The sequence below is a fragment of the Nelusetta ayraudi genome, unplaced genomic scaffold (assembly GCF_046127955.1).
Source record: "Nelusetta ayraudi isolate G7.1 ecotype Tasmania unplaced genomic scaffold, CSIRO-AGI_Nayr_v1 ptg000008l, whole genome shotgun sequence".
NCBI classification, from domain to species: domain Eukaryota; kingdom Metazoa; phylum Chordata; class Actinopteri; order Tetraodontiformes; family Monacanthidae; genus Nelusetta; species Nelusetta ayraudi.
Genome location: NW_027466058.1, coordinates 2,236,119 through 2,262,344, shown reverse-complemented (window position 1 = coordinate 2,262,344; position 26,226 = coordinate 2,236,119). Strand labels below are relative to the sequence as shown.

The following is a 26,226-nucleotide window of genomic DNA, read 5'->3' as shown; positions in this document are numbered from 1 at the left end:
ATTACATTCAACACAAATCTGAAAGAAAAAAAAACACGACAAAACTAGAACTCAAATTCCATACATATGTGTGTGTGTATATGTATATATAGCTTATTATTTAGTCAGCAGTGAGCATGACCGCAATCTTGCATTTTTCATTTATTTAAACATGGCGTGTTGGCGCTCGCCACACAAGCAGGCAGTGGGCGGTACATCCTGCAAGACAAAATTTAGGGAAGTAAATCTCCGGCGGCTACGGCACAGAGACTTAGCTGGCCAGAAAGTATGCCTGAGCAAAAGTCACGAACTTTACCTCCCATAACTAATTATAAACTTAATACTTGAGTCGCTAGCCACTTGAACATCAGAACATTTTCTAGAAAAATTGCTAGTGGTATCTCCGGATTTTTCGTTCAGTGTGTAGGTATGCATTTTTGACTTCATCGTGTTTACGTGTACAAAGATCTACAGGCGTCTATTTGGTAGGCAACTCTGCCATATTGGCAACAAATACAATTTTTTTGGGCACATTCAATCGGAGTTAGCAGGTAAAAGTTTTGTCTTGTCTTTATTGTTGTTGTTTTTTTTTAACCCGACTCTTCACAACACGTTCTGTGGTTGCGATTTAGACTCTCGAACTTTCTTTCTTTTCTTTTCTTTTTTTTTTTTATTTTATCACTGACAAGCAGACGATAGAACTGCCGCAGCTGTCAAACTGAGATTGCTAGCCACTCGGGTAAAGTTGCTTGAGGGGGAAGGAAGTTTAACAAACTGTCAGTTGGTTAGTTACTTTGGACAGCTGAGTTTTAAGTTGGCTTTGGGTTTTGTTTTTTGTTTTTTTAAATGATCACAAATCAAATATTGATAGGCTTTTGTGTATTTTCGCTCTACACTATCACTGCTAACACCAATAACCCTACTGTTGCAGCTGAGATGATCCACAGTTTGTTTCTCATCAATCGCTCGGGAGACATCTTCCTGGAGAAACACTGGAAGAGTGTCATCAGCCGGAGCGTGTGCGACTACTTCTTCGAGGCCAAGGAGAAAGCCGTGGAACCCGAGGATGTGCCTCCTGTCCTGCAGACCCCTCACCATTATCTCATCAGCATATTCCGGGGCAAGCTCTTCTTCCTGTCTGTCATCCAGACTGAAATCCCGCCGCTGTTCGTCATCGAGTTCCTGCACAGAGTGGCCGACACGATGCAGGTGTGACAGGGAAACATCAGGAAAAGGGGAAGCTAGTGCTGTCACACTTACATTTAGTACAAGAAACGTGTTCTAACAGTCTATATACTGTAAATATCAACATCACACATCATTGTTTTTGTTAGTTTTTGTGGCTTCATTGTCATTTGTATTTTGGCAACAGGATTACTTTGGAGAGTGCTCAGAGAGTGTCCTCAAGGACAATGTCGTAACGGTGTATGAGCTCCTGGAGGAGATGCTCGACAACGGCTTCCCGCTAGCGACCGAGTCCAATGTCCTCAAAGAAATGATCAGGCCCCCCACTATCCTGCGATCAGTTGTCAACACTCTCACAGGTAAACAGGTCACCCCGACTCTGGTGGCATTGATCAATCTGAGTAAATTGTTACTTTGAGTTTAGTACGGTTGTTTTTATCTGTTCTCTGTGGGGATTTTTTTTTTTTTTTTTTTTTTTTTTTTTTTACAGGTGGAAGTAATGTTGGAGGCACATTGCCCACCGGTCAGTTGTCCAATATTCCATGGAGGCGAGCTGGTGTGAAATACACCAATAATGAGGCATATTTCGATGTGATTGAGGAGATAGATGCCATAGTGGACAAGTCAGGTAAACTTTTTTTTTATTTTTTATTAATAGCCACTGCAGTAACTATTGTTTTTTTTTTGCAGTATAACTTGGATGCTAATTCAGATCGTCCTTTAACCTTTTGACATCCGTCTAATCTGTTTGGTTTAGGTTCAACAGTGTTCGCAGAGATCCAAGGTGTAATCGAAGCCTGTGTGAGGCTCAGTGGGATGCCTGACCTGACCTTGTCCTTTATGGTTTGTATCTTACATTTTCATTGTCTGTTTCTAGAGAGGGGGGATTTGCTCAAATCAGATTTACCTGTTGGCGAACAGAGTGATCCCAATTGTGCAAATGTTTTTGTTAATAGAATCCCCGTCTCCTTGACGATGTAAGTTTCCACCCATGCGTGCGATATAAGCGTTGGGAGTCGGAGCGCGTCCTCTCTTTCATTCCGCCTGATGGAAACTTCATTCTCATGAACTATCACGTCAGCTCTCAGAAGTAAGTTATATTTATTAATTGTTCTAAAAATATCAAAAACAGTTCTCGTCTGTTGGCAGTGCAATGGATTAATTTATTAATTCAATTAATTTTAAGGTGTAAATGGTAAACTGGTAATCAACAGTCTCAGCCAACAATGAAATCTGTGTCATGTTTTTGCTGGCGTTCAGTGTGCAGGAAACCAATAAGTTCTGCTTATTTTAACAATCCTCTTTTGTTATCGTATTGACTAATGAACACAAGCCCGCTGTGTGCTTGCAGCTTAGTGCCACTGTGATGACTTCCCTGAGTGTTTCCTCCCCTAGTCTCGTGGCCATTCCAGTTTATGCAAAGCAAAGCATCAGCTTTTTTGAGACGGGATCATGCGGCCGCCTGGACATAACAATCGGACCCAAACAGGCGATGGGGAAGACAGTGGAAAGCCTCATGGTCAGGATTCACATGCCAAAAGCCGTGTTGAGCGCTAATCTCACCGCCACGCAGGGGAACTACACCTACGACCTCGCTACCAAGGTAACCAAGTGCAGCAGGGATGATGCACGTGAAGGCTGGGTTCACACCAGATCATGCAGGAAGGGCAAAGTCCCATGCAGTTATTGTATTGGGTAGGGACCAGATTTGTTGTGAAGTCAGCCTTCATTACCAAACATTGTAATTAGAACATTCTATTATAATTATGTCCTCTTGCCCGTCCTTACTACGAGCTCGCCTTGTGTTTTCGGTAGGTGTTGGTTTGGGACATTGGGAAATTGAACCCCCAGAAGCTTCCCAATCTGCGAGGCTCCCTGACCACACAAGCAGGAGCCCCAAAACCTGAAGACAACCCCTCACTCAACATTGAGTTCAAGATCCAACAGCTAGCCATCTCTGGTAAGATTTAGACAGAGCATTTTCGGTATTTCTAGCATGGCCTGAAACATCTAACTAGTTGTAACTCTGCCTCTCTCTCGCTCCTCTCTGCAAAGGTCTCAAGGTGAGTCGTCTGGACATGCACGGGGAGAAGTACAAGCCATTCAAAGGTGTCAAGTATTTGACAAAAGCTGGGAAATTCCAAGTGCGCACCTGAAAAAAAAGAAGGCCGTTAAGAATCCCATGTGCCAGAAAGAGGGTGTCATTACCAGCACAAGGAGTCCACTTAACAACCTGTCTTATACATCCCTGTAGTATGGATTTTTTCCTTGTTACAGATATTTATAATATATTTGTGTCCACATACACCAGAATGATGTATGTTGCCTGTGAAGGGAAGCCTTATGAGTCAATGTGACCTTGTGAAGTGCTTTTAGTATTCACCCAGTTTGAACATGCTGCATTCTTTTGATATTATTTTGGCCTAAAGCCCTTTGAGTATTACACTCGCACCTCAACGCCCAACTCCTCAGTGCTTTCACACACTCATAGAATCTGCCTTACATATAAATATGTGTGTTTATATATATATATATGTATGTATATATATATATATATATATATATATATGTGTGTATATGAATATTCCCAATGCCTTATCTACTCCCTAAGGTAGCCACAGCGTGTCTTACGGTACTCCTTTTCACTTTTTGATTTTTGCACACAATCAGCGTTGCCTTGTAATTTTAAGGTATATGTGTGTTGGATAACACAGCACATTGAAAATAGATTTTACATTTATGGTTCACTGAGTGACCAAGTGAGAAAAGTTCCTCTTGCTGGAGTTTCACCAAAACCCTGTACAGGTCTGTTGCCTGACTTGCAGATCTAAAAGGATGTAATCACATAATCTTGAATGCAGAATTCTCAGTATCAGCACAAGATTTGCACAGCCAAGTGGAAAAATGCTCTGCTTACAACTATCAGCAGCTCTTGTATATTGACTTTTGATGCGTACATGTCTTATAAAACCTTTAAAATTTGGAGTGTTGGTGGGTTTTTTATTTTTTTATATATTATGTGTTATCACTGTTGAAAAATAACCGAAAAAAAGATTATTCACACTGTTAGCGCTTGTAAGACGTAAATAAAAAAAGCCATATTCAGTTGTCATTACATACTTTTATTCTTCCAAGGCACAGCAGATGTGTTGACAGGGCTATAGGCTATCAGAATACATTCAGGGTGTGAATGAACACATCAAGTACACACAGAAGTTCACCCTGTTGCTCTCAGTGCGGGTCAGTGACTGCTACATACTCTGTAGGCCCAAACAAAGTCGCATTCTACATTCTGTTATTTTTTTTAAGCCCTTTTCTAGCATCATTATTGAGACAGATTAATAACACTGTGGCTTTACACGTTTGCAAAAATACTGATTCCTCATTTGACATTAGAGTCGGCGAGTTGATCACAAAATCAAAACATAAGAAAAGTACTAAGTGGAGTAGTGTTAAGGGAGTTAATCTAGCAAAGTGATTCCTTTTTAATATAGATCCACTCATACGACAAAGTAATCCATACAAAACAATATTTCGATAGGAATCAGACTCACCAATATGCACCAATGCTTGATTAAAGAATAATTAAATTTTGTCACACCACTGGGGTCACCAAGAAGTTTTAAAATAATGTTAAAGAGCATTGAAGAGTGACATCTGAGTTCCCTAATGCAAGACTACAATTCATGTGAAATCTCGTTTCTTTCAATTTGGCAAATTATCCAAACAGATCAACTGTTAAATACAAAAGCACAGACAAATCAAAAATTAAATCAAAACTCATTCAAATACTTTTCATTTGTTTTAAACCTGGATTTAAAGCATTAAGAGAAAACCTGGAGGTTTTCACTGATGTAAAAACAAATCCTTTGGCATTGTAGTGCGCGCTAAACAAGATTCCAACAGAAAAAAAGTGAAAACATCTTATTTCAAAAATTGTCAGCGCGTTTTTCATACTCCCAATAGTGGACTAAAAGCTCTTCTTCTATCATTCTGCAGCAACAACAAAATCTTTAACCTGTAAAATCTCGTTTGCAGATACCATTTGTGTCGAAGTTTGTGATACTTTTAATCTAGAAGACCTTTTAGTTTTTCAAGTATAAACATCACCACATAACAGTGATGATGTATAACCCTCAATAAACAGATCTTCAGTTAAGAACATTGTTGTTTAAAAAAAAAGTAAACATGAGGAGAGGAGAGCTCGTCAGCCCACGCAAGACATCACACTTTCATGTCTGTAAAAAGCTCAAATATCTGAGTGTTGTGCATAAAAGAATCACTGTATATACAATAGACAATAAGTGGAAACAAAATTAAAAAAAAAAAAAAAAATCAATTAAAAGGTTCTTCTTGAGATAATTCTCTTATTGTCTTCATTTAAAAAATAGAAAAAAATTTCATGCAAAAAATATATACCTGGGATTTGGATAAACTCTTGTAACACAACATACCAAAAATATATATTCAAAAACTGTCTCCGACCTGCCAGCGTGAATCCACAGCTACAGATAAAAGGAACTGAGCAGCGAAGCTGGACGCACCCCGATCCTCGACACCTTTTGATCTACTGCTTCCAGGTCTGGGCGCCCCAGACCACAGAGGCTGGCTCAAAGTCACCCGCAGTCTCCTCTCTGAAGAAACGCATGTTTATTCACAATAAATATGCATGGTGCTACTTCTACTCCAGGTGTGTGCTTTTTTTTAAGTTGCTGATTTGAAAGTGTCCCCGGTTCCAGTTGACGCTTTTCCTTCTTTACTGGTACCAGGGAGTCTTGCGCACCCAGCGAAGGGCGAACCCAGCGTCTGTGCGGATCTTGATGGACGCTGCTTCGGCCTCCCGGACAGTTTCCTTCACAGACTGCATCAGATTCTGGGCATTATGGACCAGCATCTCCGTGGCCTGATCAGGGAGGTGGAGATAGAACATGAAGTTACACCTGAAATATATTATACTCTGACATTTATATAGCAGTTAACGCCCAGTTTGAAGTGTTTTTAATAATAAATGTTGGCCCATGTAATCCAGTTTTAGAGCTCTGCAACTTTACAACTTTACATAGCTTTCTAAGTCGACTCTTTCAAAACCAGAAATGTGAAAAGTCCACCCTTTCTTGCTCTTTCTTGCTCTTGCTTGCTCCGTTGTCCAGAAAATGTTTGTGACATCGCAAAGAACACTGATGCCACACTGATGGCCAAAAACCATGTTCGTGCTATAGGCTGCAAACCGACTTTGGAGTCCAGAATAAAGCATAGGTTTAGATCTAAGGATACCGAATGTATATAACAACCTTTCAGCTTTTAGTAGTTCAGTGATAACTGTGCAGGGTTAGATTATAACCATAGCAGATGGAATCTCTTGCACTCATAGTTTATGTTAATGTTTCCAAGAGGAAGTGTCACTTGTTCCTAAGTGTTGTATCAGATACTTTCAAAGAACTGAGACTACAGATGATAACAATTTCCAAGTGTTCTAAATAATATAACAGAAAGTCAAAGACAGGCCGTTAAATTTAGCTGTACAACACAAAGTCAATTTTCTTTTATTTACAGAGATTCATTGCTTTGGAATTCATATTTTCTTTGAGCAAAAACATCTACATCTTTGGTTAGTTTTAAGTCTAGACTGAAGTCCTATTGACTTCAGCCTACCTCTCCAGCACTTTCTGTATATATATATATTTTTAATCTATGTATTGTCTCTATATTATGGTGCAAAAAAATAAATAAAAATAAATCACTGATATAGAAATGTAGTCTGCAGCTCTACCTGCTCTGACTCCTCTTCACTGATGTTCGTCCGTCCCAGCATGGTGGCTTTGACTGTGGAGAGGATCTTCAGCTGAGTGCTGATGGTGGGGATGCGTTCACACACCTTGAAAAGAGGGAAAATAAAGTTTTTTGAATATAAGGAGGAAAGAAAACTCAACTTTTGTTGAGTTTTTTCCATCACCTGTAGGAGATTAGTTCTGATCCTCCTGTCGGTGCACTGCTTGGCCACCTCTTTGGCCAGTCTGGTCACCTCGTCTGAGGCCTTGGCGATGTCCTTGGCGCACTGGATGAGCGCCCGTTTGTTACCGCTACCGCCGCGCACCAGCCGGGACATCTCTGCCATCAGCAGAGCCATCCGCTTGGCCGCTGCGATAATGTCGTTGCCCTGTGGGACGGGCAAGAATGGTAGTGAGCCAGACATGCCTGGGGGGAAAACTTAGAAATACTATGGAAACAATTGAGTCACCTTTCCGTTCATTTTTACATTAAGGGTAACTGAGAGTAGTGCTGCTAAATTCTGGATGATTGTTAGTGCTTTTATGTGAACAAATAAAAAAAAAGAAAGAAGCAAAACAGGCACTCGTCTTCCAAGCAGAAAGCTTCATGCAGTGCAGGCACACATCATTTCATCTAATCATGGCTCATAGATTTTTAACTCACGTAGAATATATATGTGGGTGATTTTGGAAGGGAACACAGCGGTGAAGTTTTCTCTTCCATCACTGTCCACCCGAGGTTAGTACCTGCAAGGTGACGCTCACGGTCTCCGCTTTTCTATGAATGAATCCGCTATGAAGCAGAAGCCCCGTGACCGCTTCAGGCAAAGCAAGGCAATGTCTAAGGTTACGTCACCCTGAAGTCTTTGTGCATCCTCGGCTTCACAGCTTGGACAGGCAACGAGTGACTGACAACAGTGCACCTCCTTTAAAGCACTTAACCTGATCGTGAACATAAGGGAGGAGGAGGGGGTGGGCGTGTGAAGCCAGTACCAGTTTATCCTTCAGGTGCAAAAAACAAAACAAAACAAAACAACAACTTCCCCGACTTCTCATTTTAGTGCAACCTTGGCGTGGCAGCAGCATGACCGTGTGTCAAACGATGCAGCAGTGATAAAAAAAAAACAACAACAACAACACAGCAACCGCAGCCGGTTTGAGGATTCCATGGTAGTGACGGATGCAGAGCTCATCGTTTGTGCAGTGACACTCGGCTACTTCTTGCTTGGTGTGTGTATGTGAGTGTGTGTGTGTGCGTGTGCAGGGTCATGGCCCGACCCGTGCCTGCGTGTGTGTGCACCCGTGTGTGCACCCGTGAGTGCGCAGACCTTGCTGGACCACTTGCGCGCCTCCTGGTGGAGAGCCTGGGCGGCTGCCAGAATGGGTTGATTGACAGGCTGGTTGGAGGGCATCAGCAGCAGCTCGGGCTCATAATCATCCTCACCATCAGTAAACTCATCTTCGTCATCTACCTCCCTCTCCTCTACTGCCTCTTCCTCCTCAGGCTGGGCGGGGCGGGGCAGGAGAGGAGGGGTCGGCAATGGTTGTTGTTTGGCGCAGGAGGAGCAAGGAGGAGAAAATAAAGGGAGGGATAGAGGGAAGAGCGGGGGCGGCAGGGAGGGAGGGAAGGAAGCATGGCAGAAGGAAGCTTTTATTTAGTACAGTGTGAGAGAGAGGCACCGGGTGGCAAGAACAGAAAGACAGAAAAAAAGGAAGAGGCGGAGCAAACACAGGCAACTGCAGAGGAGCGAGGAGAGGGCACGAGCAAAGATGGAAACGAAAGAAAGGAGAAATAAAGGAGCCGTTCTGAGTGGGAAGCTGGTGGATGACGGGCCTTTTTTCTAACTCTGGCAGTGGCTGACGTCGGACAGAATTTGCACGAAGCAGGTCAACCCCTGGGTAAAACTAGTGACATGCGTCCTCGGTGCGACTCAGGCGGCGTACAGGAAAGCCGACGGCGCTTCAGAGGCGTCGCACGAGTCTCCGGAAAACACGTGTGAAGTGCTGATCTTTGCACAGGTGTGTAACAGGTGCCAGTGGTAGTGATACAGGACAGAGCGAGGGGGGCTCTCATACAGTAGATAAATGCAGCATGTTTTACACATAGAATAATTGTTGCTGTACACGGTTCCTCCACATAAAAAAAAAAAACACTCAGACATACATGGATAGCACAGACATCAGAGAATGTAGGAACATAAAAGAAATAGACAGTCGTACATCATGCATCTGCTTCAACAATATAGGCAAAATTTGGTTTGTATTGTTTGTGTGTCATTCATGTCATTCAAGCATGTCATATCACACCCATTCTTTCTTCATTTTCCACCCAACATTCCTGTGATCCACTAGAGGTGACTATGCAGTTCCACAGAGACAAACAACGTTCAGTCAAATGTACTGAGGTCTGGAATGAGATTCCAGCTCCAATAAGAGACTGTAACACATTTAATACTTTTAAAGTCAATCTAAAAAAGTGACTGAAAAGAAACCAGATCTGTCAGCACTAATTTAAATGTAAGTTTTTTTGTATAGTGTTCCTTATTACTTTGTTAGTGTCAGTGGTCCAATTCTTCTATCGTTGTTATTGTTGTCATTGTTAATTGTATTGTATTTTTCATTTGTATTTGTCATTGTATTGTTATTTGCTCTGACCTGCAGATGGAAAGTAGCCTTTGGCTAATTCTGGCATATTTACATTTACATGTTCATTAATATGCACTATCCCTTTAAAAAATAAAATAAAAATAAAATCTGACTTTGGGGTTTTAAAATCAATGGGGAGAAGATACACAAGTTTATTTTTGTGTGTGTGTGTGTGCACTGACCTTGCTCGACCACTTGCGAGCCTCATCGTGCAGCTGCCTGGCAGCCACCATCATCGGCTCACTGAGCACCTCCCCGATCTTCTGCTCTGGGAACTCCTCGTCCTTCTCCTCCGGAGGAGGGGGCCGAGGCGGCGGCACCTCTCCTTCTGGCAGGGGGGGCTTCGGAGGGGCCTGCTCGTCACTGACCTGCAGAGGACAAAACTTCACATCAGGCTTTCCGCCCTCCAACCTGGTAAACATTTCGTGGGTATATCACTGTTGTATTTGTATAGTGGAGAAGATTGTTGACCAAATGATAATCCACATAAAAGACAAGTCTGATAGCATTTCACATTTATGATGATTTTAGTTTATCTACTGTGGTCCAATGTGGTTTTTTTTTGTGTTCCAGGATGGCCTTTAACCTTCTACTTGCCATCAACAGGTTGGTCATCTATTGTAAAAAGTTACTCTGTGCATAAAAATCCATTTCACAGACTGGGTCAAAATTTTTGGTTGATCTAAAATCTTCAGGTGAAACAAATGGACTCACAGAGCTAACGTGGAGCTGATCGAGGTCAGGTGGTGGAGGTGGGAACTCGGGTTCTTGGGGTTGGAAGGCTTCTCTGACTTTTCCCACTGCGGCCAAGATCTTCAGACACGAGTCCAAGTAGGCCTTCTGCAGGGCTGTGAATTGAAGGGACAAAGCACAGAGAGAGACGAGTGGGTGTACTGTGGTAACTTCATCACGTGTTCACTCTTATCCTCCAATACCTTTATCTTGTATGTTCCCCGCCACTGCCTTGGCGTCCATCACCATGGGCGAGATGGTGTGTGAGAGGATGTCTGACGCCTGCTTGACTGTGTCTCTGAATCTGGGATCCTCCGAGTTCTCCACTTCCCTCTTGGCCACCAACAGCACCCGATTGGCTCGTCTTGCTATGCTGGTTGCCCCGGCAACCAGCATTTGGGGCTGAACGTTCGCCATGGCAACTCTGCACTTGTCGATGTCTTTCTTTATGGCCTCCTCAGAAGCGTCTAACAGAGATTTGGTGTCGATGGCCTCATCGACCAAGCCTGAGACGGGCAAGAACACCCACATGACACATTGACCCGTTGCCGTTGTGTTTTACTATTTATTTAATTAATTTAATTCCATTACTTTACAATGTGAAAATACTGAAAACACACTGATTCAAATTTCCTCACCTGTAAGTTTCTCCACATTGTCAATCCACTGGTTCTTCATGGTGTCAAAGTGCTCGTACGCTGCTTTATTCCCAGGATTCTTCAACAGGATCCGGGCGGCTGAGGTCACCTGAACATTTAGCATTACGTCACGTTCAAACGTCCAAACACGGTTCCATCATTTGTGTTGCATACAGGCGACTGCCCAAATCAGGAATGGAAGACTGAACTCAGGCACCTGTGGCGTGAGCTCCCTGGCGTGTTTCACAGCGGCATGGATTCCTTCTACCGTGCCCTTATTGGCTGTTCCCACAGCAGCGGCCTTTTCAGCCGTCGCCCCCAGCCGACCAGCGTGCGTCTCAAAGTTCCCTGCCCGCTCTTCAAAAACCTAAAAAAACAAAATTAAAGTTTTGATACCGCATATTTATTTATTATTATTATTATTTTTTTTTTTTTTATACCACTTTTATTGTATTTTCTTTCTTGTGATGTACTGACTTCTGCTCTGTTGGGGGCATCGGGAGGAGCAGTCGCAGCCACAGCCAGCAGTTTAATTGGGGTTGTGGTGTCACTGAAGACGTCGGATACTTCCTGGGTCATCACCTCCTGCATGTGCTGCCTCAGGTCCTGTTAACAGCATGCAGTGCCATGTCAGTCCACTAGATGGAGCTGTGTACTAACATATTTAATTACTTTAAAAAATTCAGTCCTGCAGACTGTGCAAGCTCAACAATCATAAATGTATGGTTACAAATTGAAAATTCTATTGTTTAAATAAATTCCAATTTTCACCAAATTGAGATTGATGAGCTGTTGCATTCATTTTTTTTTTTTTATTATTAAAGACCGTTTTAAATGGGAGCAAATGTGCATGCTGGACTACCTTAAGGCTGTCCTGCAGCTGCGCAGCTGTAGCTCGCGCATGAGGAGCCTCGGCCTCGCCCCTGCTGGCCATGTCAGCCAGTGATGTCATGAGGGCCTCTGTTCTGTCGCAACGTCCAATCATATCCTGCCGATACGGACCCAGCAGGCCTCCGGCGAGCCTCTTCCCTTCTCCGACCATCCCCCTGATCGCTGCCTGGCCTGGTGGTGAGACGAGGAGTCGTAGTCATTATCACATCTGCTGAGTGCAACATCTCCAAGGTTCCTCGATGGAGAACCATGTCTATATAAGGGCCTGTGTTTGTTTCACATCCTTATTTAGACATTGACGCAAGAGACAACAGTTCGTGGAGAAGGACAAGGTGAAGGAGATGGTGTGTTTTTTCTCAGTATGTCTAAATGTGGTAGATAAAAACACACGTCAGGTACCTGTGTTCCACTGCAGGATCTCACACTCTGCTCCCAAATGGAAGCATGAGAGAAAACCACAGAAAAACAAAAACAGCAAGCAGCATTAAAGAAAGATAGAAAGACTTGAGTCGAGTTAGACATTAAAAGAACCAGTATGTTGTTGCATTTCATCGCGTCACCACAATCCGAAACAGGAGGAGTTCTGGATGGCAATTAGAAGCACGCCAACACCCCGCGTCTTCACCATCCTGTGACTTTTCGCAAGAGTCCCACATGTCGGCACACACACTTTCACACTAGTCTCCATTACCCACTGTCACGGAGGCGCGGAAGGTCAACGTATTTATTTTTGAATCCAAACACCACATCATCGTTCCCCAGAGCCGCCACACAACCCCTTGCTCACCTACTCCTCTGTCGTCCACGCCAGGGTTGTTGACCCAGCGCAGCGCCTGCTCCATCTTCCCCTCCAGAGTCACTGCAGGTTTGGCGGGCCTCATGTTGGCCACGGCGCGGTTTGTTTTGGACTGGAGGGTCAGCAGCGCCGCCCCGATCTGCTTGGCCAAAGCTCGGGCCTCGGGGCTGTCGCCTTTACCGCTGAGACGTGAGCAGAAAGAGAGAGCATTTGAAAATTGGACTCAGAAAAAACAAGGCATTGATTACAGACTTGAAGCTGATAGCTGTTAGACACCAAGTGAAAGGGAAACACCACAGTCAAAGGTTGATGCCGACTCCACCTGTTTTACCCAGCACACAAAGAGAAGAGGCTCCAGATTGAGGCACAAGTTCATCATCACAACAGCAATTCTTCATTTCAATCATTACATATGAGATTATTGAATTTAAGATGAGTACAACTTTTTTCATAATGTGAAAAACGAACAAGCGATATCGCAGCCGACTACATCCCCATTTTTAGCCAAAGGTTTAAAATGATGCGGTCGTTTGTATAATTGTGGAGTCACATCTTTCTCCAGATTCCACTTTTTTTCGTGGAACTGAACAACAGCTGCGCCGTAAGTTTACTTTCGCTTGTCGTTTTCTGCTGTCTGCCTTCCTTTTAAGGCCAGTTCTTGCAATCATGGCGGAGCAACAGAGAAGTATACTCCCAGCATGTTTCAAGGTTCGAGGTATTTCCAAGAGTCTGAAGTGCATTTTATTTATTTACATAGCTAATTTCAGAGACTTTAGACTGGGTGGTCTTTTCCTTTGTGATCTTCCCAGTTTTCACCCTTGATTTCTTACGGACCACCGTGAAAAAAAATAAAAAAAAATACCACAACCCCATTTCACCTCATGGAATTAATAAAAAACCTTATTCTCGGACTGATGCCCAGTGTTGACAGGCAACAACATAATTTCCAGGTAGGTAATATGCGCCGTCTATTGTCATGTGGCTGCAGTTTGAGCCTATAAGGAGAGCCCAGGTGTTAGATGGTGCATTCACACGCGGCGACCGATGTTCAGAAGAAACAAAAACGGCGTACTGTCTGCGGAGCTCCACCAGTCTGGCGGTCAGGCCTGCGATCTCGCCGATGGAGCGCAGGATGTCGTCCCTCTCTTTGGGGTCTTCGCACAGGTCGGCGATGCGTTTGGCCTCGGCCAGCAGCGCTCGGATGTTCTCCTCCCCCTCGGGACCGCCGTGAGGATCTGCCAGCCAGGCCTGGAAAAATATAACACATCAAGAGCATTGCACCGCTTTCTTGACTCTCAACGAGAACAGATGAGGCCGGGCTGGGATAAAGAACAAGGCAGATGCACAGTGCCATTCACTTTGGTGAACACGGATTCACATGTTGTTGTAATTCTATCTGACCTGAGCAGCGTCCAGCCTCCTGGCAATGGCCTGCTTGGCATTAATTAGCGCCTCCAACCTGCGAGCAGCACCGTCCACCTTTCCAAATAACAAATCCAAGCCCTGTGAGCACTGGCCTGCGCGCTGCATGCACCCCGGGGTCGGCCCTTGGCCCCTGCCATGTCAAAGAAACACAAATAAATGCAGCTTAGAAGATAGAAAAGCAAATAGCAGAAAAGAAAACAGCTTGGATTTTTCATGTTCAACACGTTACCGGACTCTCAGATCCGCAATCTGGTCGGTCATTTGTCCCAGTGCCTTTGCGGTCCCCAGTATGTCTTTCCTCTCTTTTCCAGCACACAGCTCTCCCACCTTGCCGGCTTCGTCCAGAATCACACGCAGGGCAACTTCACCAGGGTCCCCTGGGGGGCCGAGACACGCCAAGATCACATTGTGGAAGAAAAAAAAAAGGTAGAATCTGATGTGTTCAGCAGAGTGTGGCAGAAAATCCAGTTACCCGGTTGTCCATGGGGGTCTTTTAACCAACTTTTGCCTTGGCCCATCTTTGACTCAATCAAAGCCAGAGATCTCTTCAAAGCCTCCATATCCTGAGGCAAAGAGAGAAGACGGCATTGTATATAACTGTCTATTTTTTTCCTGTCTAATCTAATTGTGACTGTCGTCAGGACATATTGGTGATACGCAACATGTTGATTCAGATGGGGCGGCTTTGTCAGGAATTGTTAAATCAGTGTTGATAATAAACCAATATGGCTGTGCTGTGAAGGACTATAGAGACATAAATAATGTATGTAATTTGGCTAATTTTATTGCTGGTGTCTTTTGAACATTAAACATCAGCAGAATAGATTAAATATATATATTTTTAAAATATGCATTTAGGTTAGATTGTCAAATGTATACAGTTGCAAAACTGAGAGGATCACACGAAAGGCAGTAGTAGCCCATTAATAAAAGATTGCTGGTTAAAAGGCATTGCTGAAAAAAAAGACCACCTGCAGTTGATTCAATCTGTAGATAAGTCATAAATTATTTAGAGACTTTGTGTGATTATTGGCGACAACTGACGACAACACAAGCCTTCATGTTGGACCACAGGGAATTTTATCACGGCAAAGATTTTAAGGAAATCTGCAGATCCGCAGAGATTCTTCATATGCATAAATAAACGTTTGTAATGACGAGACAAAACTGGACAGAAAAATCCTTTAAAAAAGTAGAAAAAAAAGATCTTTTCCAGCTCAGGGGAGGCTGAAGCCTTTTCCGAAACAACTCAATACAGGCCATTAATTATGAATGTGTCTGGACACCAACCAGCTCCTTTCAATAATTCATGACCTGAAAGAAGGTGGGCATTGTGTACCAGCCGTTCGCCCCCCTCCACCCTCCCCGCACACACACACACACACTGATGGACCGTGAATGCTTATCACAGCTTACGGACAGAGTATGCGGCATGTACACAGCAAACACACACGCATACAAAACAACAAACAGATCATTGTCTCCGGTAACTGTGTGCAGAGAAACATGCAGGGTTACCAGTTAGACCAGTGACGCGATCTTGACTTTTGCCGGTAAAATGTCCTCACGGCACAATCTCTGACTGATATGCCCAATGAAAAACAAACCTCTCATACTCAAATCTTTTAGCGTACTGCGGATAGCGACAGCTCCAAACACAGACAACGAGTGGCGTTATGAAGAGAAAGCATTGAGGGTTTAGATAGGTTACGCTAATGCAGAGCTAATGTCGACACCTGGAGACAAACCAGTGCACACGTAACAGTACGATGACAAAAGAAAAAGAGCTACAGGTTTAATGTTTTGTCATACTGAACCAAAACATACAACACGCTCGCCGGCGAACACCAGCGGACAGATAAATATGTAGGCATGAGCACAAATCTTCCACTTTCTATTCCGCAGACACTCACACGCACACGCTCTGTCGCGCAGCAAGAGACACACTTGCATGCTTGGCAACTGCGGAGGGGGAGAGAAAGAGGCTTACCTTCTACAGGGAGGAAAAGAATGGAGGAGGTATAGATAAAGAAGGAAAAGAAAAAGAAAAAAACCAGGGGTTATACTATCGAGCAAAAAGAAAAGTGGAGACAGATTTTTTTTTTTTTGAGATGCTGCGTCCAAAGCAAAGGTGAATATTAGAAAGTCGTTTAATCAGGTGGTTTCAGGACGTGAAGTGAAGACGGCCCGAGGTGCAACGTGCAACATGGGCTTTACCTTATTAGCCCAGGCGTCTTCATCCCACGTGGTGAGCTGCAAGACCCTGATGATCTCGTTGATCTCGGCGCTCATCTTCTCGTAGGTGAACCTCCTGTTCCTCTCCGCCTCCTCCACGCCGGCGCCTCTGCTGCTCTTGGTCGTCACAAAGATCTTTATAGCTACGCGACGGTCAAGAGTCATTGAAAATGGTGACTGAGGGTTAAATTCTCATATGAATACATTGTGCTCCTAACATTTAAAGCTCTCGTGAAAATGTACTTGCCCAATGTTTTCAACTATAATCTGTATCTCTAAACAGTCAGTGAAAAAGAAAAGCTGACTCATTACTTATTTTCCTTCCTTCCCTCTTCATAAACCGTCCACTGAACAAGCAGTCCCCATGTGATGTCACAAAGGGCACTCATACCTCACTAATAGCTTTCCCTAGGTCAGTGAAAACAACTGCAGTCAGCTATAAGATCTAAGAAAAATGCATTTTACATTGTATCTATGTTATGACATGTGTTATAACATGTTTCCAGCCTTAAAGATCAAATCAAATATTTAGTGAGTTACAGCATCTTACTTAGGCATCCACTTATACATTTCTGCAGCAAGCAAGCATCTTGTCCATATAAATCGATAATGTTTCCTGAAATCAACTAATTGCAGTATACGTGAAGCAACATGAAGCATTTCACTCTCTCTTAGATTCTCTCTTGTGTGCATAAAGGCAAATATTACACTTTTGCCTCACAACATCGTCTTCCTGTTACTGTGCATCCTGCATCATATGCTGAATCCAACCAGCTCCCAGTCTAGGGTGCCTGACTTCAGCTTCAGATACTTTGCAGCTCCACACTGTGAGCGCCACTCGTACAGCAACGTACGGCAACTAGTCAGCGTGCGTATTGACAGCACCAGCGAGTACTGACTGCAATTATCAGCGTTGCTATAACAACTGATAGATGCTCAGTGACCTGCATTTACCCCTCCCTCCTTCTCACCCCCAACAAAACACAACGCGCCCAACCAAACACACTCTCTCTCGCCTAAAGACCGACAAACACACCTGATATGAGGACAGGCAGCAGCTCCTTCACCGTGTTCATGGAGTTGAGGAGCATCTGTCTGTGCTCCTGGTGCGTCAGCTCCTGCTGCCTCTCCTCGATCATCTTTGACATTTTGGTCATCCCTGTTTCGAATGAGGATGAACACTTAAGACCGTCGCAACAGGATCTCAATCACAGAGACCTTCAAGTGGGAGGCAGCGGCACTCGTTACTATGCGCCCGGTGTTGGTATCGCCGTTTTAACTGCATTCCAGCAGTCAGAGGATGGGAGGTATCCCCTGAGGAGCTCATCAACTGAGTAGCTCCAAGCAGATCATCACTGCGTGAGTGACTGATCCTGCACAATGAAGCATCAGTCGGCTATTAGGAAACCTTGGCATCGGTTCTCCTTCCAGCTCATTGTGCCGCAGCGCACTCACATCACAGTTGACCTTTTACCTCCAATAATAAATAGCCTATTTATGGCGCTTCTTTACTGCCAAAAAGGCCCTGATTCCTAATCAGAGCCCCTCAGCGTCAGTGGCGCGCCTGAGTCAATTTGGCATCCATTGGGGATGATTGACATCTTCTACCAGAGACTGCAAACAAAGGTCAAATGCATGATTCATGCTTTGATGGTCTGTCTCACGAAAAATCATCCCAAAACGCAAAATATTCTCATTCACTGATGATCGACCTGCTTCTCTGAAGGTGTGGATCTGAAAGTATTTTCATATTCTGGCGGTCTGGTACGGAGCTTCAGTTGGAGTAAGTGTATGTTTTAGCGCACACTTTTGCTTTTTTCAATGGGACAAACAAAAATATGAGATGTTATAACTGAGACTTTGAAGTAACAGCTAACAGATGAGCTCCATCCAACCTGGTCCCAGATTCTTGGTGTAAGTGATGAGGTCCTCCATGGTCTCCACGACCTCAGCCACTGCCAGGTACTCCAGGATGCCTTTACACACACGGATTATTTTACGCACCTGGGAGACAAACGCACAAGTTGTGTGGCACATTAGTGCATGAAAGCGGCTATTTATCAAATGATCATTGCAGGAAAAAACGTCTTTATTCAAAGGATTAAAAAGAAAGTAAAGCGTTATTGAGCTTTTTATAGACCCATTGAAGATATGCTGTTGTGCGGCGACTGCATGTGTGTGTGTGAGTTTGCCAGCGCGAGTGTGCGTCCACAGTCTTGTGATGTTACATCTTGTGACTGTGAGGAGCTGCTCTTTAAAAAAAAATGAGGCTAGTGATGGGATGTGGAGAGCAACATCACATGTCCTATGTGACTCTGGTTAGCGTCAGATTTTCATCGGAGGCGCGCACACACACACAGTGCGGACGAGTGTACACAATTTACACAAACACACATCCTGGGTTATGACAGAGGGGAAGTCATTTGAGCCGGGTGATTAGATCTAAATACATTTGAGAGCCCATTACAGGCTCGCTCCCATGCTGAGTTCCTCCTCCATCTGTGCTGCTAAATAAAGCTTTACTTCCCTGAAGCGGGAGTGATTCTCAGGACAAGCCCAAGGATACGTGGAGGCAAGCACAACGCCCACCTCGGCCTCATCGAACGTAAGGAGCAGGTCCGACGTTCCCGACAGTATCCCCCTGGAGCCGTCGATCAGGTAATCTCGCGCCGGGACGGAGTACGGGTCGGCCTTGAGCATCTGAGAGGCCTGGACGAGCTTGGAGCTGGAGTTCTCCACCCTGAGAGAAACACAGGCCGGCTTGAGGGCAGCGGCTAGAACTTAACTCGCCGCATGCACAGCGGATCCCAAGTAGGAATTTATCACCCTGTAAATCAAATGCGCCGGATTTCAAGTCGAACAAAGAAAAGCACCTGCTCCCCGATCAAAGACGCTGCGGATGGCGACAAGGCCGGGGAAGGCGGGTGGGGGAGGGGAGGTGGAGGCTTAACGCAAGGTGGACCAAAATTAAATGTGCATTTCCCTGCATTCTGAATGCGGTCGCGTGAAATAAATTTTTTTCCCATGTTGGCTTTGTTTATGTCAGAGAGTAACTCTGCAGCGCCTGCCAATTTGACACTGACGGCGCCGAGCAGCAGAGAAATCCAGGCGTAGCTTTAATAGCCTTTCACAATAAGGTGAAAGATCAGCTCGGTCCGGAGAAAGTGATGAATTTTAAGAGCGCCTGAATTAAGGCAGGTCCCCTCCTCTGCCTGACCCCCCCCACACCCACCCACTGGTCAGGGTATCGATGGCTGCTGGTTCGTCTATATTTAGGCCGGTTCACATTCCCACACGCTCCCCCTCTCTAAGCACCGTGGGTGAGATTTATGGTGTATCGGCGAGCCCCGTGTTTGTGTGCCTGCGTCCGGCCTGAAGTGAAACTAATTTGGAAGTTGGCAAAAAAAGTTTGTGAAGAATGGCAAACCAGTGGAATAGAATAGAACACTTTTATCGAATGCACAGTACAAGCGTGGGCTCGCGCGCGCACACACACAGGTCCGTAGGGGGGGCTCACACTGGCTCATATCTAAGTCCTGGAATTGCTGAGTAGGAAGTCCAAGCTGGCAGCCAGAGTTCACGTCGGCTCTTCCGCAGCTGCGGAAACAACAAGCAGCCTCTCAGAGGTCTCGGCGCCGCTCGCTCACACTTGGATCCAGAAGTGGCGCTTTGTTGCACTTTGGAACGCAGCCATGTTTCCTGACATTAAACCTTCCGGAATCCCCCCCTACTCCCATCCATTTTTCTTTTCTTTTTTTTCATAAATCCGAGTCTGTCTGATGAGATAATTGGGATCATTTCCATAATTTTGCATGTCATCCTGTTGGCGAGTAAATAAGGCTGTGAATTAGAGAAAGAAGGGGTTGACAGGCAGACTTACTTAATGAAGGCAGGAGGCATGTCTCTCTTCATCAACTGGTCCTCAGTGGTTTGTACCGTCTCCTTCCCCACCTGCAAAACACGGACACAAACACACAGAGATTTTTAGTGATCATTTGCTTCAGCGACGGCGTTCAAGCGAGTGCTATTAATAGCCTCCAGGGTGAACGAGTGCGTTTTAATTCACATCTGTCTGAGCCACGAGTGCGCGTCATATTTTTCGAGCTTCGCGCAGCTTTGCCCTGCCTCCCGTCGACTCACCTGTCAGCTTCAACCACCTAAAGGGGGCACCGGCACAACTCTAAATAAATTCAAAAGCCAGCCGTAGCTGTTCAGGTCGCCATAAACCCTGCAAACTGGTTGTTGTGTCGTTTCATACTCGACCAAACACAAACGATAAAACTGATATTCAGAAAGTCAGGGCACAGACATAACTGAGTCTCTGCCTTTGCTGGTATTAGATGAAACAGTTCACTCGCTTCATTTAATAAAAAGACAAGATTTGACAGAATTTATTTCACCAAATTATGTATAGACACAGGGAACATCACGCTGGCTGATGCCTGCTCTCTACTCATACAGTTACAACTGTATGCTGTATTTTTCCGCAGATACGTATCTGAAGCTGGTGTGCAAAAAACAACACATCAATGGAGACATCATCACAACATCATTTTTTTTTTTTTAGAAATCAGAAAGAATGTCAGCGGACTACATGCTACATTTTGTGCAAATAATGCTATAAGTCAATCACTCATTCACAAAACACCAAGAGTGATTTCACTTTTGTGATGGACAAACATTTTCACTTCAAATTAATTTTTGCTTCAATTAATTTACCCTGTTCATGATGAAAACATAAATGTGTATCCTGAGGCCTACATATAACACAGAAAGAGTGGCAGTTGAAACAAGACCACACAAAACAAAGCTAATCTAAAAGCGTTGCAGTAGATTTTCTCGTTTAAAAAGCGGGACGTGCCAGTCCCTAAAATGAGAGGAATGCAGCTCTGCAGGAAGAAGTGCCCACAAACTGAGGAGAAACTCCAGGCAGTCCCACTGAGTCAGGTGACTGATGAAAAGGCCTTGGTGAGCTTCCTGTAAGCACTGTGTCAATACATATTTATTGCAGAGTGCAGCAGCTTGCCGGGCACACTGACACTGTGATATGCGTGTAGTGGTAAGAGACTGATGGGCGGGACTGATACAGCAGGAAACAGACAGCGAACAATCGATGCTGACAATCAGTTTAGTCTTTTTTTCAGATCATGCGTCTGGCAGCTGGTGTCGGTGAAGCATCTGTGCTGAAATGCTTCCAGCTAAAAAATACAAAAATACCAAAGTCTCACAAGAGAGTGTTATTCAAAGACCACTATTTCATGACACTTTCTGTTACAGATTGCTTTCAAATATGCATTATTGCTTGAAAAGTTTAAATTTCAAATCTTATGATTACTCAATTGTAATATAGATTGCATTTAAGATTAAATATGTGTTTCCAGTAATCGATAAGGAGCAGCGTTTCCTCACCAACATGTTATTTTAAGATTTGCATGAATGCAGGTTTCCATGGACACCTTGGAACTTTCACTTGCTTTCTATAATATATAAATTCTACATTACAAGATACAACTCAGTATTATTTTTCTATAACGGATTGGTCAACATCCCTCCAAACTGCGTGCGCATCAAGTTTGCCTTTCCCTCATCTGCAACTGTTTTTGGGCCCGTTAAAGATATTTTGTGGGGTCACTTTTTTTTTTAGTATTTTTACTGGGATTTCTTTGTGTAAGGTTTTCAGTTTTTCTTCACATAAATTTGGTCGATCTTGCGCACAACCAAAACTGCCATATAATGTTGGCCACAATAGACTGTAAGCAGACTGTAAAGCAGAGGGGACGTTTGCACTCACAGCCAGAAATGAGTCCTGGTTTTGCCAGTGAACCAGACGAGATGGCTTAAATTCACATGGTAGAACAGTTGGTGGGCGCCTATACGTGTGTGTGTGCGTGTGTGCGCGCGCGTGTGTGTGTGCGTGTGAGGCTGAAGACTGAAGAGACACTTTGCTTCCCTCACAGGTTGCCAGCGTCTGCTGGCGGCAAAGGGTCTTCTTCTCCTCCTTCCCCTCTCCATCGCGGCCCCCAGCTGAAGGCCCTGCATCCTTCCCTTCCCTTCTCCCTCTTTTTCAGCTCTGTCAGCTAGGAGTTACTCAACGTAACAGTAAAGCTATTTATTCCTCTGTGCACCTCCCCTCCCCTCCTCTCCCCTCACCCCGCACCCGCCACTTCTCTCCCGTCCTCCCCTGAGACACACTCAGGATCTGTGTTGACTCCTTCAGGAGCAGATACTTCACAGACGCCACCGATGCGGCTCTGTCACGCGTCCAACGCGACACACTCCGCCAGTCTCTCACATCTCCAGTTGAATCAGCCCACGCCCCCAAACCCGCCGACGGAGACTGACACCATCTTGAGCGTGCGTGTGTCGAAGTGTGTTGTGTGAAAGAGTCTTATTAGTGACCTAGATTTGACAGTTGGGCCCCCTCGGCCAGCCCACCCTGGATGAGGTTAACAGTGTAATTGTATCAGCGGGACTCTGGTGGTGATGGTGGCATGTCTCTGTGTACAGAGTTACATGCTAGCTCCCGGAGAAGCGCATCAGCCCGCTAGAAATAAAGTATCAGAAGTGCGTGTGTTTGAACTGTGGGGTTCCGTTGCATCCGATTAAGTCCGTCTACCCAGCAACCGGTGATTGCGCGCGCTCTTTCCTCAAGTGCCCTTTCCCTGCTCCCCATCAACGCCTTCTTGTCACCCACTCGTTTGCTCTCGCCGCTCGAGTGAACTACTTGGCGACTCCTCGTTTTGTTCCTCGGCTCGCAGCGTAGGCGTCGAGCCGTGTCTGCGACAGCAAGCCTGAAATCCTACCCAACAATGTGACCCAAACCATCTAACAATGGCCTTTTAAAGTTAACCAACTCTCCCTAATTCCCCCCTCTAGTCCTGCTGCCAACCGTTTCCTCCGGCAGACGCTTTCCAGTGTCGCTTCATTCACGACCTTTATCGCTGCCTGTAGCCTCGAATCTCCATCATCTGCCACCCGGAGACATGCCCCAGGCTGCCATTAGCCTCCTTCTGCTCACTGTCCGCACGGATCAACATAAAGGATGAACGAGGACAAGCGGAGGCATGGAGAGATGGAGATGAAGGGCCGTGCTCAGTGCCGGTGGGACAGGACTCGGTGCAGTGTTGTTGGGATGGTGTGAAAGAGGATTTTTCGAGACAAGGGGACAACCGATGAGCGCCTCTTGCTATCAGTTAATGAGATATTTATCAAAATGATCTTGTGCACCCTCCTAGCGCAGCGGGGAGTAGGTTTTTGTGGAGACGGTTTGTGAAATGACAAGATTTGTTGAGCCCATGCGCCCTATAAGCTGTTTTTTGCACAGAATACCTGCAAACTCATGAAAAAGAAACTTCAGAACAGTTGACGATAAAAAAAAAAAAAGTCCTTGTGTCTGTGTTTAAAAGTCGTACTCTTCTCCCCAGCTGAGTGCTGAATACATGAATGACTGAACTCTGGCTGCCCTGCAGCACTGAGGACAACCCAAACACACTGATAATGATGTGACCTGTATGGATTTTGCAGTCACTTAGCACTAGATGACCATTCAGAGTCATTTCTCCATTCCACTGATATAGAAGGAAATTAAATACATTAAGAAAGTAGGCAAGGTGAGGGAAGGTGATTTATACATGCACAGTGAGAGTTGTGGCTGTAAAATTTTCTTTTTATATTTTTTTTAATATTTTTTTTTTAAACTCCAGAAATATATTGAAAGCATTTGGATAAAGAGGGTGGCACAAAGAGTTACAGTATAAACCCTCCCTTAGGCACAAGAGACAGTCCCTTAATGGGCATGTGGTAAGAAGCGGGTGGTTGTGTTGGAGGGGTGTGTAGAAACAAAGCATCCTCTTAATTTAATCAGCATTCGTAAACTTCATTATGATCAAAGGCCTTCTGAGAATCAATGAAGCCAAAGTTTGTCATGTTGGATGGTGGTCCATGGGCCACCACTGTGGCATGGGCGTCAGCTGGGGCGCACTGCAGGTTAAATGTCACAAAAAGAGACAAAAAAAAAAAAAAAAAAAAAAAAAAAGCGAAACAAATCCAACGCAGGAGGGAGGGGAAAAACACTAAACCGCCCACCAGGTGCAGGGCAACTCAGAATCTCTCGGACATCCTGCAATAATCAAGCAATGGCACCGATCATTTGCTTCCATGGGAGGTTCGAGTGCATGCGACGCCCTGCTGAGAAGAAGTCAGTACTCACCCGCACAAGGTTGCTGACTGCCGCCTGCACCGCGGCCACCGGCACCGTCAGATCCGGGATGGCTTTGCCGTCCACCTCGCCCTCCTCGTGCATGATGACAAGGTGGGAGATCTGCTGGGCCACCGGCTCCAGGATACTCTCAATGGTCTTGGTGTGGAACACCGGCATCGCGAACGACTTTCACCCCAACCACACACACACAGTAAAAAATAAAAAACACAAAATGCGCTTGCTGGTTGCTCCAGCGCAGAGGATCTCCTTCTCCTCCGGCGCCTCGGTCCTCTCCTCCAGTCACCGACACGCACTGGAGGACGAATCCCGTGTAAGTCAGTCCAGCCGCTCGGAGCCTCTTATTGCCGTCTCCCCCCTACTGACGATCTCCCCGGTGAAGGCAGAGCTGCACTGGCTGCACTGGCTGCACAGGCTCGGTGTTCCTCCGCTGGGAGCGACCCTAAAATCGTGACAGAAGGAATCACCGCCCTGCGCCCAATCACAGCCGAGGAACGCGGCAGCCAAGCGGCTTGGTGTCTGTGCGCGCGCTCTCCCTCTCTCGCTCTCTCGCTCTCTCTGCATGCGCGCACGCACCTAGAGTGAGAGAGGGAGCGCTTCCCAAATGACGTCATGCATGCCAGCAGTCCTAAAAAGGAAGCGTTGGGGTTAATTTGATGGTAATAGATTGGAGACGATATATGGGGAAGAAGAAGGAGACGACGACGACGACGTGTGTGGTGTTGAGGAAAACAGGGTGTGTGTGTGTGTGTGTGTGTGTGTGTGTGTGTGTGTGTGTGTGTGTGTGTGTGTTCAAACGGGGCTTCCAAACCTCCCTGTGACACTTGATCTCACTTCATTAAAGATGGGTCAGGGGTTCCTGTCTCGGGGTCTAAATGCTCAAGTCTAAATACAGACCAAGCAGGGATTCAGCTCGCAGGTCCCGCAGCACAGCCACCCACACAGCCTGTCCGGCTCCTTTGCTCTGACTCAGGCCGCACTTTGATAAATGGCTTTCGCACCGGTTTAACCCACCTGACTGGCTGCACCTTACTTTAGTGTGCTTTGAAAAAAATAAAATAAAAATACAAATACGCTTTAAAAGTAAGCAGGCATGTTGACCTGAACCTGCAATTTGGATTGTGTGAGCGTTTAAAGTTGTTGTCATGATGCAAAATCCTAATAGAAATCTGCCAGAGGACACAGTTGTTTCCCTTGAGAGCTCCGACTTTTTATTTGGCCGGTGACATGGGGCTGCAACCCAAACCAGAGAGACTGGACACTCGAGTGCATCTGGCTCGTCCAGCTCCCCCTCTCTCCTCTCTCCTCTCCTCTTTTTGCCTCTCCCCTCCATTAGATGATCCAAACTTGCAGCATCTCACATCCATAAATGGATCGAGGCCGAGTGGAGGAGCAATAAATTGAACGGGTCTCTGTCACCAGAAGTGAGGCAATGAGGGGGGGGTGAGAACGTTGGGTGATCACCAGCAGAAGTGCCGCTGTGCATCGTCTTGTATATGCAGACTTGTCTAAACAGCGGCTGATGGAAAGCAGTTCAGGTTGCTCCAAGGTGGTTTTTCTAGGCCTGCTTTCAGTGATGACGTCACATGAGCACCAGTTGGACTGCAGTTGCTTCGCATGCACTCGGACCGTTAAAGCGAAGTAACGTTAATGCTGTAAATTTGTGTTGATTGGTAGTTTATCATGACTGTGACAGTGGACTTAGCACAGCAT

General features: G+C 45.2%; 2 protein-coding genes across 8 annotated transcripts; one reads left to right on the top strand and one right to left on the bottom strand.

The window, feature by feature from the left end:
• The first annotated feature begins 280 nt into the window (after positions 1-280).
• Positions 281-4,269, top strand: ap3m1 (adaptor related protein complex 3 subunit mu 1). The gene is made up of 9 exons (XM_076018678.1): positions 281-530; positions 911-1,188; positions 1,352-1,523; positions 1,655-1,792; positions 1,922-2,007; positions 2,121-2,254; positions 2,560-2,767; positions 2,980-3,124; positions 3,220-4,269. Exons 2-9 carry the CDS (start codon positions 916-918, stop codon positions 3,318-3,320), a joined length of 1,257 nt encoding a protein of 418 aa, XP_075874793.1. The 5' UTR covers positions 281-530; positions 911-915; the 3' UTR covers positions 3,321-4,269.
• Positions 4,266-24,820, bottom strand: LOC142883640 (vinculin-like). 7 transcript variants are annotated; one of them, XM_076018670.1, is made up of 24 exons: positions 24,505-24,820; positions 20,176-20,246; positions 18,885-19,035; positions 18,191-18,299; positions 17,332-17,454; positions 16,278-16,438; positions 14,533-14,623; positions 14,290-14,437; positions 14,037-14,190; positions 13,708-13,883; positions 13,535-13,630; positions 12,627-12,817; positions 12,239-12,265; positions 11,811-12,010; positions 11,426-11,554; positions 11,166-11,315; positions 10,949-11,057; positions 10,514-10,816; positions 10,293-10,426; positions 9,761-9,946; positions 8,261-8,437; positions 7,118-7,321; positions 6,935-7,039; positions 4,266-6,067 (listed from the first exon to the last, which is right to left on the bottom strand). In XM_076018670.1, the coding sequence occupies exons 1-24, from the start codon at positions 24,670-24,672 to the stop codon at positions 5,921-5,923; spliced, it is 3,510 nt and encodes a 1,169-aa protein (XP_075874785.1). In that variant the 5' UTR covers positions 24,673-24,820; the 3' UTR covers positions 4,266-5,920. The 7 variants fall into 7 exon arrangements, with proteins under 7 accessions (XP_075874785.1, XP_075874789.1, XP_075874786.1 ...); XM_076018674.1 differs by lacking the exon at positions 8,261-8,437; XM_076018671.1 differs by lacking the exon at positions 12,239-12,265.
• Positions 24,821-26,226: the final 1,406 nt, after the last annotated feature.

Coding starts and splice junctions, on each gene's coding strand:
- ap3m1 (XM_076018678.1), top strand. CDS start 916: ATGATCCACAGTTTGTTTCTCATCAATCGCTCGGGAGACATCTTCCTG. Junction 1,793..1,921: donor TGCCATAGTGGACAAGTCAG/GTAAACTTTTTT, acceptor TGTTTGGTTTAG/GTTCAACAGTGTTCGCAGAG. Junction 2,255..2,559: donor TATCACGTCAGCTCTCAGAA/GTAAGTTATATT, acceptor TTCCTCCCCTAG/TCTCGTGGCCATTCCAGTTT.
- LOC142883640 (XM_076018670.1), bottom strand. CDS start 24,672: ATGCCGGTGTTCCACACCAAGACCATTGAGAGTATCCTGGAGCCGGTG. Junction 12,011..12,238: donor GATCCTGCAGTGGAACACAG/GTACCTGACGTG, acceptor TCTCACCACCAG/GCCAGGCAGCGATCAGGGGG. Junction 11,316..11,425: donor ATGCCCCCAACAGAGCAGAA/GTCAGTACATCA, acceptor TTGTTTTTTTAG/GTTTTTGAAGAGCGGGCAGG.